Below are 15,259 nucleotides of genomic sequence, written 5' to 3' on the forward strand. Positions count from 1 at the left end.
CTTATCTGCTCTGGTGATGACGATACTTTTTTCTTTCCATAACTTTCTGAGAGCAGCAAGTTGGCTGGAAGATAAATTACTTTTTGGAGGTGATGACTGGGAGAGGACGTTGCCTCCAAAAAGTCATTTGGAGAGATGGGCAATTTGGGTGATTACCCATCTGGCATGAAATTGCTTCAGGCATGGAAATGTTGTACCATCATATATATTTCTGGTTTAAGCCGATAGAGAGTACAAATTGGTTGGCTAAATCTCAAACTGCCCAGCACACCATGTGAAAGTTGAGGATTGGACATTAGGTGAGAAACCCCAGTCAGTTCTCCACATTCCTTAAAGGTGATGCGGAGGGCTTCTCCCAGTTATTTGGAGATGGTGATGGCATATCACCATCGCCTAATAACTTAAAGGTGATCACCTTTAGTTGACCTTGGTTTTCCGATAATATTTATTTACGTTTCTTAATTTCATCAACGTGTCAAGAATTTTTGCCCCCACCTCACCTATATTATAATTATTATTCGTGACACCTCCAAGGAGTCTGAAGACTCATTGCGAGAGGACACTACTATACAATTCTCCTTCTCCACTACTACACAGAACTTCTACTATCAATCGCCTACATCAACACCATCTACTGCCCACAACCACAGCTGGTATTTTTTGTCTGTAAACTTGGAGATGGTGATGGCATATCATCATCGCCTAATAACTTAAAGGTGATCACCTTTAGTTGACCTTGGTTTTCCGATAATATTTATTTACATTTCTTAATTTCATCAACGTGTCAAAAATTTTTGCCCCACCTCACCTATATTATAATTATTATTCGTGACACCTGCGTGTGTTCTGAAGGGCCAATTTGTCTGTATGTGATATGTAGTAACAAAGAATCATTCATGCTATGAACACAGAATATTGCCTGCTTGTGCTAGTAAAACAGTCATGGAAGGTCTACTAAAGTTTTACAAATATCACTCTTCTTTTTTTTTTGCATCCTTTGCAATCAATGCTGTGGTTCAGTATCACTGAATCATGATATGAAATTGTTAACAACTAGTTCATTACGTGCTGAAAACAGGCTTGCTAATTTTTTTATCCTCTTTACTTCTATAACAATACCCATACTAGCATGTAATTGAGTCAGTTAAGAACCAGTTGAGGAATTTTTGTGGTTTGGACTCAATAGCTGCTGAGATCAATCTGGAATCAAAATCAAGCTGAAAAGTCATTCCAGCTGAATTTACCATGCAATTTACAAAAACTGTCTCAGCTGACATTTTACTTCTGCAATCAACTACTACTTCTTTATAGGAAGTGGTGAAACAATTTCCCAGTTAGACAAAGTTAGGAAGAGAGAGACAAAAACTTCAAACAACCCACCAGTAATGCATCCCACACTGCTGGTCCAAAACTTGGATGAACCGTTAATGAGTTAATGTCTCTCTCCTCAAACATATGCAGCAATCCGGTAGCAGGCCATTTTGGCATAACTAGATTAAATAAGTAATGTAAGTAAAATTAATCCATGAAATAACTGTATATAAGTTAAAATTACCTCCTTTGAGGATAGAGATGGTGGTCTAGGTAAATCTTTATCATGTGACGGTTTAAAAAAGTAACTTGAAGATAATGCTGGATTTCTACCATCACTTCTCAACATTATGTGATACTTTGGATCAACTATAAAACCAAGGATTAAAAAAAAAAAGGATTCATACATGATTATCTAATATAAACATATTTATATGAAAAATATATCAGTTAACTGCAATTTATTATTATTATTTTTTTTATTACTATACTTCAAAGATATGATAATATAGCACTTGAAAAATCACCTTACCATGAGTATTCTTGCTTATGAGTGCCATTAACAACATAAATCATTAGTTGATTCTTAATGTAATATTTGTAGATATTTTCATGGATTATTTTCTCTTTGATATTGGGTACAGTTATCAGAAGCAATAAGTGAATAGTTTTCTATGAAAGAATGCTGGTCTAGTTTTCTTTTCCCCAACCCACATACAAGACAAACTCCAGTGAAAACATATTTAGAGCCTTCAAGTCAGAGACAAATTGATATCTTGTTTCTCACTACCAGGCATTTAATCATAATATCTGCTGAGACAAAACAGTCTGTGGGCTTCAAACTTGCTGATAGGCATAAGAGAAGAGATATAATAGAAGTATATAAGATATTAAAGGGGGTTTTATAGGACTGACACTGATGACTTTTTTTCTGTACAGAACAGGAAGGGAGAGAATGAGGGTTCATTCTTGGAAATTGTGTGAGAGTGTGGTTAACAAAGGTGTCAGGACTAGATTTTTTGCTTGGAAGATAGTGAACGTATGGAATGCATTGCCAGAGGTGGTTGTGAGTGCTTTGTCTGTGAATGAGTTTAAGGACAGATATCATACATATTATGTGAATAATGGCTAGTGTGTCGATACAGGGTCTCCTGCAATGAGTCGTCTGACTCCATGGAGACACCTGTTATAATAATAATCTGCTAGTCAGTTAACAAGACTGTGATATCTCAAATGATCCAGGAGCAAGATGACGTGTGCTACATAAGTTAAGCCTGAGATCAATTTAAACTAACACTAAAAGTATGCTTATATTCTGCAGAGTAGGGGGGGGAAAATAATATATATAATTGATACTAAAAGACTATTTAAACAATCCACTAGACATTACACAAACTCAGCAGTCTGTTTGGAATGTGCCAGCAATGCCTTTGGTTGGAAAAAAATGGGTTAGAATCCAATATAGGACACAAAGAACTTTCTAAAAGTTTTTAACTGAAAACAATTAATAATAGTGTTTTATGGTATAAACACCACCAAGAGATGAAAAATATATATTTATTAAACTCATTAATATTTCACTGGTTTTCTAACTAGCATCATCAGATAACAATTATAACTGTGATAGGCACACAGCACTAAACTATGTAATTGAGGAAAACAATTCAAATTGTAACTGACAACAGAACTAATATCCTTACGTGGTGCCTTCTATGGGTTGAATAACCATAAAGTTAATTTAGAGAAGTAAAGCTATCAGGTCTTATAATGATGGTCTCCCAGATCTTTGGTAAATTAATGCAACCATATTTGATGAGGTTAGGAATATGCTTCATAGCTGATGCTGATTCTAAAACTAGTCTCTCAGATCTATAACAACTTCTATGTAATAGAGATGTTTTCCTCCATCTGATCCTATGTGAAGGAGTATCCAGAGCATGGTTTGTCATGCTCTGGATTAAAATGTCTTTCTGCTGCTCTGTTTCCATGTTATTTTGCATAATTTCTCACAATCAATTTATAACTCACATTATACAAAATTCTTTTTTTGTTTTACACTCATGTTTATAGTTTTATGACAATAAAAATTCAACGAATTATAAAAATAATCCAAATGAACTGTTCAAAATTGCATATGCTCATCCACTAACTACTATCGATGCCCGTAAAGTTTTCGTATGTAAATCGGGGATTCTCACATACATAGCGAGATACATGTTTAGCCTGCATCGAAAACTTGGGAATCCAAGACTTACCCGGTATCACCTACCTTTAGACAATAAGACACACCCCGATTCTAAGTCGATTTTTCTATGCAAAAAGGTGCATCTTATTGTCTGAAAAATACGGTAAGTTGATCTACCAGCCTATCCAACGTATGAAGGTAGCTAGCTGAATGAAAGGTTTGAAAGTGGCATGATCATATTTGTAGAGAACTTGGGCTATTTTTTTCCGGTGTACCCTTAACATATGGTATGGGAATGGTTTTGCTGTGATCCTGTGTGTTGGGTGTTGGAAAGATGTCCTCTACAGATAACGGGGAAGATGAAAAGCACATGCTTGCTTCGCCCCTTTAAGGTAGTCCTCATAAGGACTATATATAATATAATAATGTCAATGTGCGGATGATTCCAGAGGATAACAGATGGCAATGAAGTTTTAACTGAAGCTCGGCTCTTGCCATTACCCCGCCATGACCAGATAGGGGACATGCAATTTTTTCTATCTTATATGGGCTGTATCAATTGACTAAAAAGGTGTTGTGAAGGTCCCTGAGATCAGTTTCAAGTGCTGTGTCATTTGAACACATAATCTTGGCTCAGTGAGTAAGTATTTTGAGGATGCCATACTATTGGGAAGGATAGCAGTGCAATTGTTTATGTAAATAGCTTAACATGAAAAATAGTAAACATGAGTAAAAATAGCGTTAACAGGATACCAATACTATTAACTACTAGATAAGAAAAGACGTGGAAGTAATGGATTTTTGAATTTTTGGGATCCCACATATCCAGGCTAGTTTAGGCAAAGATAAAGATTTCAAGTTGTTAATGATTTCTCTGTGCAAAGAAGTAATTTTTTCTAGTTATTTGCTACCTTTTTTTTAAAAAAAATTATTTTATTTCTGTAAAGTTGTATGACCTTTTAAAAGATCATGCAGCTTTCAAGATTACAGACAGTGTGAATTCTACTACTGTGTGTATTCACACAGCCTGTCATGAATGGATGCACTATCCACTTAGCCAACCAAGCTGGCATACTTCTTGGTCCAAAGAAATCATTAACAAGTTGAAACCATATTATATTAAACTATTCCAGGTATATGGGATTTATTAATTCAATACTTCTCTCATCTTCCTTAAGTTAACTAATGTATCACTAAAAGAGACTTTTATCTTATTAAGTCTCCCTTTCCAATCTCCAACATTCCTGAATTATTCATCACTGTTCATGCTGGTTATTTTACATAGAAAGGAAAATCTTTAGCTTAGCTAATGATGTGACCATTGCTGGCTCTATTACCCAGACCCATCAGATATATTTTAAGTATATTTAAACAGTCAGTATTCTTAGGCTTACCATATGTCCCGGTTTGACCGGGACTGTCCTGGTTTGAAGGTATGGTTCTGGCCAGTTTGTCATTTTGTCCCGGTTATTTGGTAAAAATTTAAAAGTGCAGAATATACACGCAGTACAAAATGTGCAACCTTGGAAAATGGCGATTAGGCAACACGACTACCTCACTTTGACTCTGGCCTGTACGCTGCATCGCAAGTCATTGTTGAGCATGCACAATCTTAGTTGAGTTTAGATTGCGAGTCGGTGTTTCTTTTCAGCACGTTGTTTGTGATTTTTTTTACTTCATTAAATTAATTTAACCCCAAAATGCCAAAAAGAAACTGTGTGTTTATGGATGAATTAAAAAAGGATAATCCGTTTTTGAAAAACGTTTGTGGTCATATTGACAAAGTGAAATGTGAACAGTGCTCTTCAGAATTTTCTGTGGCTCATGGTGGGCGTTCGGACATAAAAAATCACTTGACATGTGCAAAACATAAGGCTAGTCTAGCAGCGGCAGGAACTTCCTCAAAGATATTGTCATATTTTAAAGGTGCCGATCCAAGTGACAAAGAATTTTTAATAGCTGCTAAAGAAGCAACTTTTGCATTTCATTGCTATTCACAATCTCAGCTTTAAGTCTGCTGATTGTTCATCTAAATTGATATCAAAGCTTTTTGAAACAAAGTTTAGACTGGGTAGAACAAAATGTGAAGCTGCCATTGTTAATGTGATTGAGCCACTGTTGTTTCAGCAACTTTGTGAAGATTTAAACAAAACAAATTTTGTGATGATATCAATTGAGTCTTCCAACAGGAAAGAAATTAAAACTGTGCCATGTGTTGTGCAGTATTTTGCACCAGATTGTGGAGTAAAAGTTAAACTTTTAGACTTTCTGTCAGTTATGAAAACTCATAATATAACAAAAAAATTATTGGATATTGTGGAGATAACTGCAATACCAATTTTTCATCTAAATTGATATCAAAGCTTTTTGAAACAAAGTTTAGACTGGGTAGAATTTGATATCAATTTAGATTGTTCATCTAAATTGATATCAAAGCTTTTTGAAACAAAGTTTAGACTGGGTAGAACAAAATGTGAAGCTGTCATTGTTAATGTGATTGAGCCATTGTTGTTTCAGCAACTTTGTGAAGATTTAAACAAAACAAATTTTGTGACGATATCAACTGAGTCTTCCAACAGGAAAGAAATTAAAACTGTGCCATGTGTTGTGCAGTATTTTGCACCAGATTGTGGAGTAAAAGTTAAACTTTTAGACTTTCTGTCAGTTATGAAAACTCATAATATAACAAAAAAATTATTGGATATTGTGGAGATAACTGCAATACCAATTTTGGGGGCATAAAACAGAGAGGAGAAAACAATATTTACAGTTGATTGAAGAAGGAACTAGGAAGAAATATTGTGGGCATTGGTTGCGGTGCTCACATCGTTCACAACTGTCTTCAAACTGCAGTTGATGGTTTATCTATTGAAATAGAAGCTTTAGTAGTCAAAATTTATAAATATTTCCATATTTATATGGTTCGAGTCACTCAACTAAAAGCATTCTGTGAATTTGTAAATGTAGAGTATAAAAAAGTTCTTCAACATGGCAACACCCGTTTTCTTTCGCTACTTCCAGCTATTGACAGAATACTTGAAATCTATGAGAGACTGAAATCATATTTTATTTCACAAGAACACTGTCCGGTGATGATAAAACAGTTCTTGGATAATGATTGTGGTGAAATATATTTGTGGTTTGTGCACGGGCAACTCAAATTGTTTAACAAATCTATCTTGTTATGAAAGTACAAAAGCGAGTGCAACAGATATTGTCATTGAACTTATACCTCAAGAAGCAAAAAAGCTTTTTAGAATACTGGAAAATAATTGAAGTATTAATATTAATAAATACTACAAAGGTTTACAAAATTTTATGACCAATGTCTTTCTTACATTGAGCTTTGGGAAAACAGTTTTGGTGAAGCAGAATCTTTTACTTGGATAAACAACAATGAATTAACTTGGTCGGAAATTGAAGCTTCGGGTGAAAAAATTAATGAAACTCTTGCAAATAATGCAATAAACATGGATGAACTGTTTGATGAAGTGGTGATTGCAAAAGCTTTTTAGTCGGCAAACTATGACATTTTGAAAAATAATACAAGTTGCAAAGAAAAATGGATACAACTATTCAGTCATTTCAAAGAAAGGAACATTTCATTGCCCAATTTTGTCCAAATTATAGAATACATTTTCAGGCTGCCAGGCACATCTTCACCTGTTGAAAGGATATTCTCAATAATGAATAACATATGGTCTGAAGAAAGAGGTCGAATGGCTGAATCAACAGTAAAAGCTGTATTGTGCTGCAAACTTAATAGTGAACTAAATTGTAGTGAATTTTTCGACATGATTAAAAATAACAAAGAATTTTTAAAGAAAGTTCACGCTAGCGATAAATATTAATAACTTTTTAATAATAAGTTATGTTCAGTTAAGAGTAATTAAAAATTATTACTACGATATGTTTTTTGTTAACCACTGCGTTATTTAGCCTTCTGAATCATAAGTACTTAGCGTAGAAGGCGTTACTTTCTGTTTTGAGCAAACTCTCAAAAATGTCCTGGTTTGATAAAAAATTTTTATGGTAAGTCTAAGTATCCTAAATAACTGTTAGCCATTCCTGGACGTTATTTTCAAATGGACACACTGCAAGATAATACATAAACAGTCATACCATAATCCATTTCAACAATAGGATATTCCAAAAAAACAGCAACACATAGCAGACGAGCACCTTGTTTGTTCTAATAACATATATTGCAATAGGCTATCCCCTGAATTTCAACTTCTGGTAGACCAATGTCCTCAATATTCCTTGTCTTCTCCAGTCTAGTCCTGTCAAAAGAATATACATACAGCCTTTCATCTCTAAATAACAAAGTTCAAAACTTTACATTTAGTCATGTTAAGGGCATTTCCAATCCTTGATCCATCTTCCAGGCCTATTTAAATCCCACTGAAGAACCACCATCTCAGAACGAATTCTGAGATGGTGGTTCTAATAACTCTGTGCATTCATACTGTCCAAAGAGAACTCTACAACTACCTATCCACCTCCCAAAGACTGAACAGTAGTGAACCGAATACTGACCCAATACGTGCTGCAACTTAAATATCAAATACGTCATGTGGCAACCTATCAAATGCCTTTGCAAAATAGCAATATTACAGTATATGCATTACCCTCATTAACTACTCTTTTAACGTTTTCATAAAATGTGACCAAATTACTTAACCGAGATTGTCCTTGAACAAATTCATGTGGCCTCTAGAAAAAAACCTCATCTGCTCATTTCTATATGCAAGCTCTTATCATTTTTCCTAAATCCTAACAACCTATAAAAATATGTAAATAAAGGTGGAAGCATCAAGCTTCTGTAAAAATAATCATAATGTAAAATTATGAATATTTTTACAATTGTTTATGTTAATATATTATTAGTTTCGGTTTCATAACACGTACATCAACACATGCGCTGTGCTTGTTATCGATACTGTTATTGTCAAAATGAGATATCAAGCATCTGAAATTTTAATGTACTTATACTTACTAGATTCTGATAATTGTGTTACTTTCAATCTTCTTTATTGTAATGTAAAATTTGTTAAGTGTTGAGATATTTGTTGTGGTTTGTAAAGACATTCTCGTCACACTAACGGAGATAACATGTCACCCGTTATACGTAACTTCTCGCTTGCTATTTACATGGAGTGTGCATGCTTGCCAAGGAGATTGATGGGTGATTGACAGCTGACAGAGAGAGAGAGAGAGTTCGGTATTAGAGTAACAAGAAAAATAAGAGAGAGCTAATGGAAGTATAAGAACGCAGACCAGAGAAATTTTGTTCTTAGGAAGTTTTTAAATTTCACATGAGAGTCAGGAGAATATTAATAGAAGATTCCGAAAAGGAATCATAGAACTGTGAGTCTTTAAACTGGAGGAGTTGAGACTGTCAAGTATTTAGTAAATAAAAGAATTGCAGTCGCCATTCTAATTGATGTTCGAGGAAATGCTGAACGGAAAGTTTCATCTTCTGTCTTAAGGACATCAGATTACTATGAAAAAAGCAATGATGAAAATTGAAACTGTAAAGTGGCTTAACACGGAGAGCCCAACTTAAATATGCTGTTTATGAAGTAGTAGAATAAACTTTTTTCTCTGGTACAAAAATTAGTAAATTTTTGTAGCAATATTTGTTCCTCAGAGCATTCCCTTAAAACACATGGCGAAATTTCACTGTTTTAAGGGCCATTAACACCACTACCACTGTTGCTCCCCACAGTACTTCATATTCCAAACAGATCATTTCATTCACTTGATATTCTAATCTTTTCCCCTTTATCTAGAAATAAAACCTGGTGCATCAAAGTCATATGTCCTCAGTTAGCGACCAACTCCTCCAAGGGAGGAGTTGGTCACTAGAGGGCCAGACGGTCGGTCGTATTTTCAGGGAGCTCCTGAAAGCTAAGTACAATTTTGAATGAAAATTAGAATATAGGTTAAAATCATAACGTAATATTGTCTAATTTTGGTAGCTTGTTGTGTCTGGGTGATTTTGGTGTGAATTCCGTTATTTAATTCAGTATTTAATGATACGTTTCATAGATTTGAATATGGCGCCAATGCGACATAAGATAATGGCGTCCAAAAATACGACGCCATTGTTCAAAAAGTATAATGTGAAAGAATTTGTCCAATGCGATGTGTGTGGAATGTATGCATTCCCAAATGAGGCTGGAGTTTGGATTGAAAGTGATAGTGGTGGGAGAATGTGCAGAAAGTGTAAGCAACGTGAGTAGTTGAAGTATGTGTCAGGTTGCGAGACAGTTATGGTTGAAGAAAGCCAGAATGAGAGTGAAAATAGTGGCTTGATTGGGAATTGCAATGTACAAGATGGCAAAGTGAGTGCTGATCTAAGAAAGAGTGAGAGCAACTATACAGAAAGAGAAAATGGTTTGAATGATAAAAAAAATGAGGAATTATTTGTAGGAAGTGAGATCGCTAGGTTGCGCGCAGTGATATAAAATGCACAGCGGCAATTAGAGCACCTGTAAAACTCTTTCCAGAGTGATTCGGCTAGCATAAATAAACAGCGTAAGAGTGGGAGAGTTTCTGAATTGAAGGAACGAGTGTTGTGTGGTGACTCGTTATTAAGAGGAGTGATAGATGGGAGTGTAACTAAATCGTACTTACTGGATGCGAAATTTAAGGATGTAAGTGAGAGTATTAGAGTGCAAAAACAGAGGCTGAAAGAATTAATAATTGTGGCGGGTACGAATGAATTGAAAGGTGATAAATTTTTTATGAGAGAAGACTTGAAAGTATTGTTAAAGGTAGCGAGAGTGACAGAGTTAAAATGGTGAGTCTGTTGCCGCGGTATGACAGAGAGTAGTTTAGAAGGAGGGCCATAATCGCAAATGACATTATGCGCAGGTTATGCAGACGGTGTGGTGTGGAATTGTGGATGTGTGGAATGAGTTTGATGGGCGAAAGGACTTATACAAGATGGATGGCCTGCATTTTGAATGGACTTGGTGTGCGGAGACTGGAAAAAGTGTTGCTGAATGAAGTGAAAATGGATGTGCAGAACCAGGGAAACTAGAACTACCAAGGAGGGGGGGGGAGTGGATATGCAAACTTCAGTGAGACAGTTGAGTGTAAAAATGAATATAATGTAACTGAGCCAGCACTAAGGACAAAAAATGGGAATGGGACATTTAGAATAACGCATCAAGATAGGGGTGGGACAAAGGGATCACTGCATTTCATGTATACTAATGCCAGGAGTATTAGGAACAAGAAGGAAGAATTTTTGGCCTTGATTGGCTCTTCCTGGCCACAGGTTATTGGCATTAGTGAAACATGGCTGACGGAAGATGATATAGTTAGTGGGATAGAATGTGTGGGTTATAGTGTGTTTAAGAGGGACAGAGAGAATAAAATGGGGGGGAGGGGTGTTATTGATGATAGCTGATGAACTGCAGCCAAGGAGAATTGAAGTTGTATTGCAGGATAGTGAAAGGAACTCATTTGAGGCTATTTGGTGTGAGATTGAGACTGGCAGAATAAAATATACAGTTGGGTGCTGCTATAGACCAGGTGATGGAATAGACGATGGAGATAGTATGCATACTCAAATTGATGAAATGAGTGGAAGGAGGGTAATTATTATGGGGGATTTTAATTATGGTAACATTGATTGGAAGGAGGAGAGGACACATGTGAGGAAGGAAATGGATTTTATTCAATTATTAAGGGATAACTATTTGAGACAGCATGTAATTGAAAATACTAGGGGTGTGAGAGTGCTTGCCCTGGTAATAGCATCTCACAATTTGACTGTAATGAATATGACCATATTGCCACCTATTGGTGAGAGTGATCATATGGTCTTGACCTGGGAGGTGGCTAAAGGTGTGGAATTTTTGACTAAGACAGGGTATATGTGAAATTACCGTGCTGGCAAGTTTGACAAGCTTAGGAGATTGCTTGGATCAGTGCCATGGCATGTACAACTGCAAGGGCTGGACGTCGATAGTGCATGGGAAGTGGTCAAGGAGCATTTACAGGAGGTTATGGCTGATTGTATACCTAAGGTCCGAATAGTAAAACAAGTAGGGGTTAAATAGATGAATAACACCATTAAGCTTGAGCTGCAAAAAAAGAAACAACTGTGGAGGGAATTTAAAGAAAGGGGTGACCTGCAGGCACACGAACGGTATAAAGTGCAGGCCAGAAGGGTAACGAGTGTGGTAAAAACAGCAAAAGCCGATTATGAAAGGAAACTAGCTATGCAAGCAAAAGAGAATCCTAAACAGTTCTTTCAATATGCTGCAAGCAAGAAAAAAACTGTACATGGCAAAATTATTTTAAGGAATGACGATGGTAAGGAGGTCATTCCTTAAATGCCAAAAGCAGTCGATATAGTGGAGTTACTGAGCGCGCACTTTGCAAAAGTATATCATCCAGGTGGTGACATTGAAAAAATGAAGGAACTATTAGTTTATACGGGAATTGTGATAAATGAAGTGGAGGTGAATAGTCTATTACAGAACCTTAATGTGAATACATCTGTGGGATTGGATGGTATACTGGCACGGGTCTTGTGTGAAGTGGCTAAGGAATTATCAGTGCCCTTGACCATGTTGTTTAATCTGAGTCTCGGGTCTGGTTTAGTCCCGAAGTCCCGTTTAGTCATGTTTTTTTAAGATTTTATTGATTTTTTCTGAGGTGCCTCTGATGTAGGGAATAGTTTTTTAAGATTTTATTGATTCCCTACACTATTCCCTACATCAGAGGCACCTCAGAAAAAATCAATAAAATCTTAAAAAAACATGACTTGACCACTTGTTACAGACCACATAAAAAACTGGCATCCCTTATCCGCTCCACCAAAGACCAACCACTTCCCCTAGACCTACCTGGTGTATACCAGGTCCCTTGCAGCTGTAAACTGTCCTACTTTGGCCAAACAGGCAGGACAGCAAATATCAGAATCTCAGAACACAAGGATTACATCCGATTTCACCAGTACAGCCACTCTGGGCTTGCAGACCACGCTCTGGATACTCGCCACAGAATAAGATGGAAGAAAGCCACAGTAATACACCGCAGCAAATTCAAGTATGAAAGACTATTCATGGAATCAGCCTCGGCCCTTAGGAACATGCCAAACCTCAACAAATTTGGATGCATAAAACTGCCCCAAATTTGGGAAACTTTTATCAAAAGAATTTCAGCCCAAAGGCCAAGAACTACCAATATAGCCCGCCAGGGGGCACCATCAGGACTTTAGGAAAACGCTAGCGTCCTAGCCTCAGTCTCATTTGTTGTATTAGTACTTGTGTGCACGTGTCTTTTTAGTAAGTTCCCAAGAAGATGGCAACGTAACATTCGCCGAAATATCGGAAAGTGTATATTAAAGTTTATTTAATCTATATTTCCAGTATACGCTGTCAATTCCTTAAATATCAGTTATTAAGCTACAACATATGGGAATGGATATAGGGTTGGTGAGATGGATAGGTGGGTGGTTGATGGAGAGATATCAAAGAGTAGTTTATTCAGGAGTGGAGTCCAAAAGACGGCCTGTGACCAGTGGTGTGCCGCAGGGTTCTGTTCTTGGACCACTACTGTTTAATCTGTTCATTAACGATATAGGGAAGGATCTAAGTGGAACAGTTCATTTGTTCGCTGATGATGCAAAGTTGGGTAGGGCAATAGTGAATACAGAAGATGTCAAAGTCTTGCAGGATGACTTAGATAGATTGGAGTTCTGGGCTAAGGAGAATGGATGTCAATTTAATGTGACAAAATGTAAGGTTATGCATTTTGGGGTGAAAAGATTAGCAGCAGTATACCACATTGGTGGAAATGTACTCCAAGAGATTGATGAGGCCAGGGACTTGGGAGTGTTGGTGGATAGGGAGATGAAGTTTAGGGGGCACATTGCAAAAGTAGCTAAAACAGCTCATCAACTCACTTGGTTGTTAAAAAATACCTTGACGAGCAGAGACAAGCAAGTTATTGTACCTCTGTACCGAGCCCTGATAAGACCTCATCTCGACTACTGTGCCCAGATTTGGTCACCTCGGTTCCTTCTTGATGGGGAGGAGGTGGAAAGGATCCAGAGGCGAGTGACTAAGATGATAGCAGGTCTATGGAATGAACCATATGAGAACAGGTTGAAGATTTGTGGGTTGCAGAAACTAGTTGATAGGCGGAAAAGGGGAGATATGATTGAGACATTCAAATTGCTAAAAGGATTCTATAAGATTAATTTGGAGGATATTTTTGAGATCAGAACTGGTGGTGGGAGAACTAGGGATCACCTATGGAAGCTGGGCAAGTGTGTGGTTAGCAGGGGTGTTAGAGCTGGGTTCTTTACTATTAGAGTGGTAAATGAGTGGAATAAGCTGCCAGGGTCTGCTGTGGGTGCTATGACAGTGAGCGAGTTCAAGGCAAGGTATGATAGATACTGTGAGAATGTCAAATAGTTGTGTGGACATGGAGTTTAGGGCCTCCCTCGATGAGTCTAAGGACTCCCTGGAGTAGCCCGAAATAATAATAATAATAATAATAATATGTCCTCATAAAATGATCATTACACAGTTCTACAAATCATCTAAACCAGTCACTTAATTAATCATCACATAATTGCCTGTCTTGTGATTCCACATTAATTTCTTTCCTCCTAACTTTTACATGCCTAATCATTCCCTAAGTCAAGACAATGCAATCAATCTCCCCAAATGAAGGTAAAAATGACAGCCTATTCACAATGTAATCTTCAAATCATATGATCCAATTCCAAACTCTTGATCTGCATGTTCCTTCAGCCTCAGACTCTCTCAGATAATTGTCCCTCAAGAACATCATAGAGCCAATTTCCTTATTATATCAATTATCCTTTCCATTCCATGTTGTAGTTGAAATCTACCATTATAATTTACCTCCTTTGTATTAGCTAATTTAATTTTCCTAACTCTCAGTTATCCTACACTTCATTTTCCATCTTACTAAATATTCTGTACTGTCAATCTCCATTTCATACTAATTCCCTCTATAGGCACAGATATCATAAGCAACACCTCTTCCTGCTGCCCCCCCCCCCATCCTCTTAACAATTTCTGTGCCCTTCAACCTCCACTCTTGTCAGGATATCATCTTCTGTCAACTATCTCCAATATGCTGTAAGCAAACTGAATTTTCCAAAGCTATGAACTCAACCCTTTAATTCTAATATTCTAGAATTCAGAGAGAGCTGTGTATATTGCTGGTATCCTATTAACTTTATATCCATTACTGTTCTCTTTAGTTTCTGATAGATATCTTATTACTGGCTCCAGTCTTCACAAAAAAAGGTCATCCATGCTACCATCTGTCCTGACGTTGTATAAAAAATCTGGCAGAAAAGTTGATCATCAAATTACTTTGCTATCTTGATGCTTCCTACAGCGTTTTCATTAGTTTCAGTCTGGTCTTTTAATATTTGATCAGAGGTTCAATTATGGACAGTGGTAAGAACATTGAAGAATGGGTAAAGTGAGAACCAAGGTAATCAGACAGATTGCACTAGGCATGGGATCAAGTGCAGGTTGCTAAGATTTGTGATACCAGTAAGTCTGACCTGGTTATTGAGATCCCATATGATAAGTAAAATGATATTTTAATAAAAATAAAGTGAAGTGGAAATAATACTGAACATTGAAGGAACAGATGTAAAAAAATAGTCATGCAGTATGCAGATCTCTGCTTCCTGTAATAAAGCAATACTGTCATTCTAGCTAGTTTTATACATATACACACACACAT

The 15,259-nt window shown here is 36.6% G+C and overlaps 1 protein-coding gene across 2 annotated transcripts in view; it reads right to left on the reverse strand.

The window, feature by feature from the left end:
- Positions 1-15,259, reverse strand: part of LOC150100727 (uncharacterized) — a 208,755-nt gene that overhangs the window by 171,390 nt on the left and 22,106 nt on the right. For both annotated transcript variants that reach the window (XM_090401664.1, XM_090401663.1), the window contains exon 3: positions 1,556-1,680. In XM_090401664.1, coding sequence (XP_090257790.1) covers positions 1,556-1,680 — 125 coding nt within the window. The remainder of the gene's footprint in view (positions 1-1,555; positions 1,681-15,259) is intronic.

The sequence above is a fragment of the Typopeltis vanoorti genome, chromosome 12 (assembly GCF_054136105.1).
Source record: "Typopeltis vanoorti isolate ZY-2024b chromosome 12, IOZ_Tvanoo_1.0, whole genome shotgun sequence".
Lineage (NCBI taxonomy): Eukaryota > Metazoa > Arthropoda > Arachnida > Uropygi > Thelyphonidae > Typopeltis > Typopeltis vanoorti.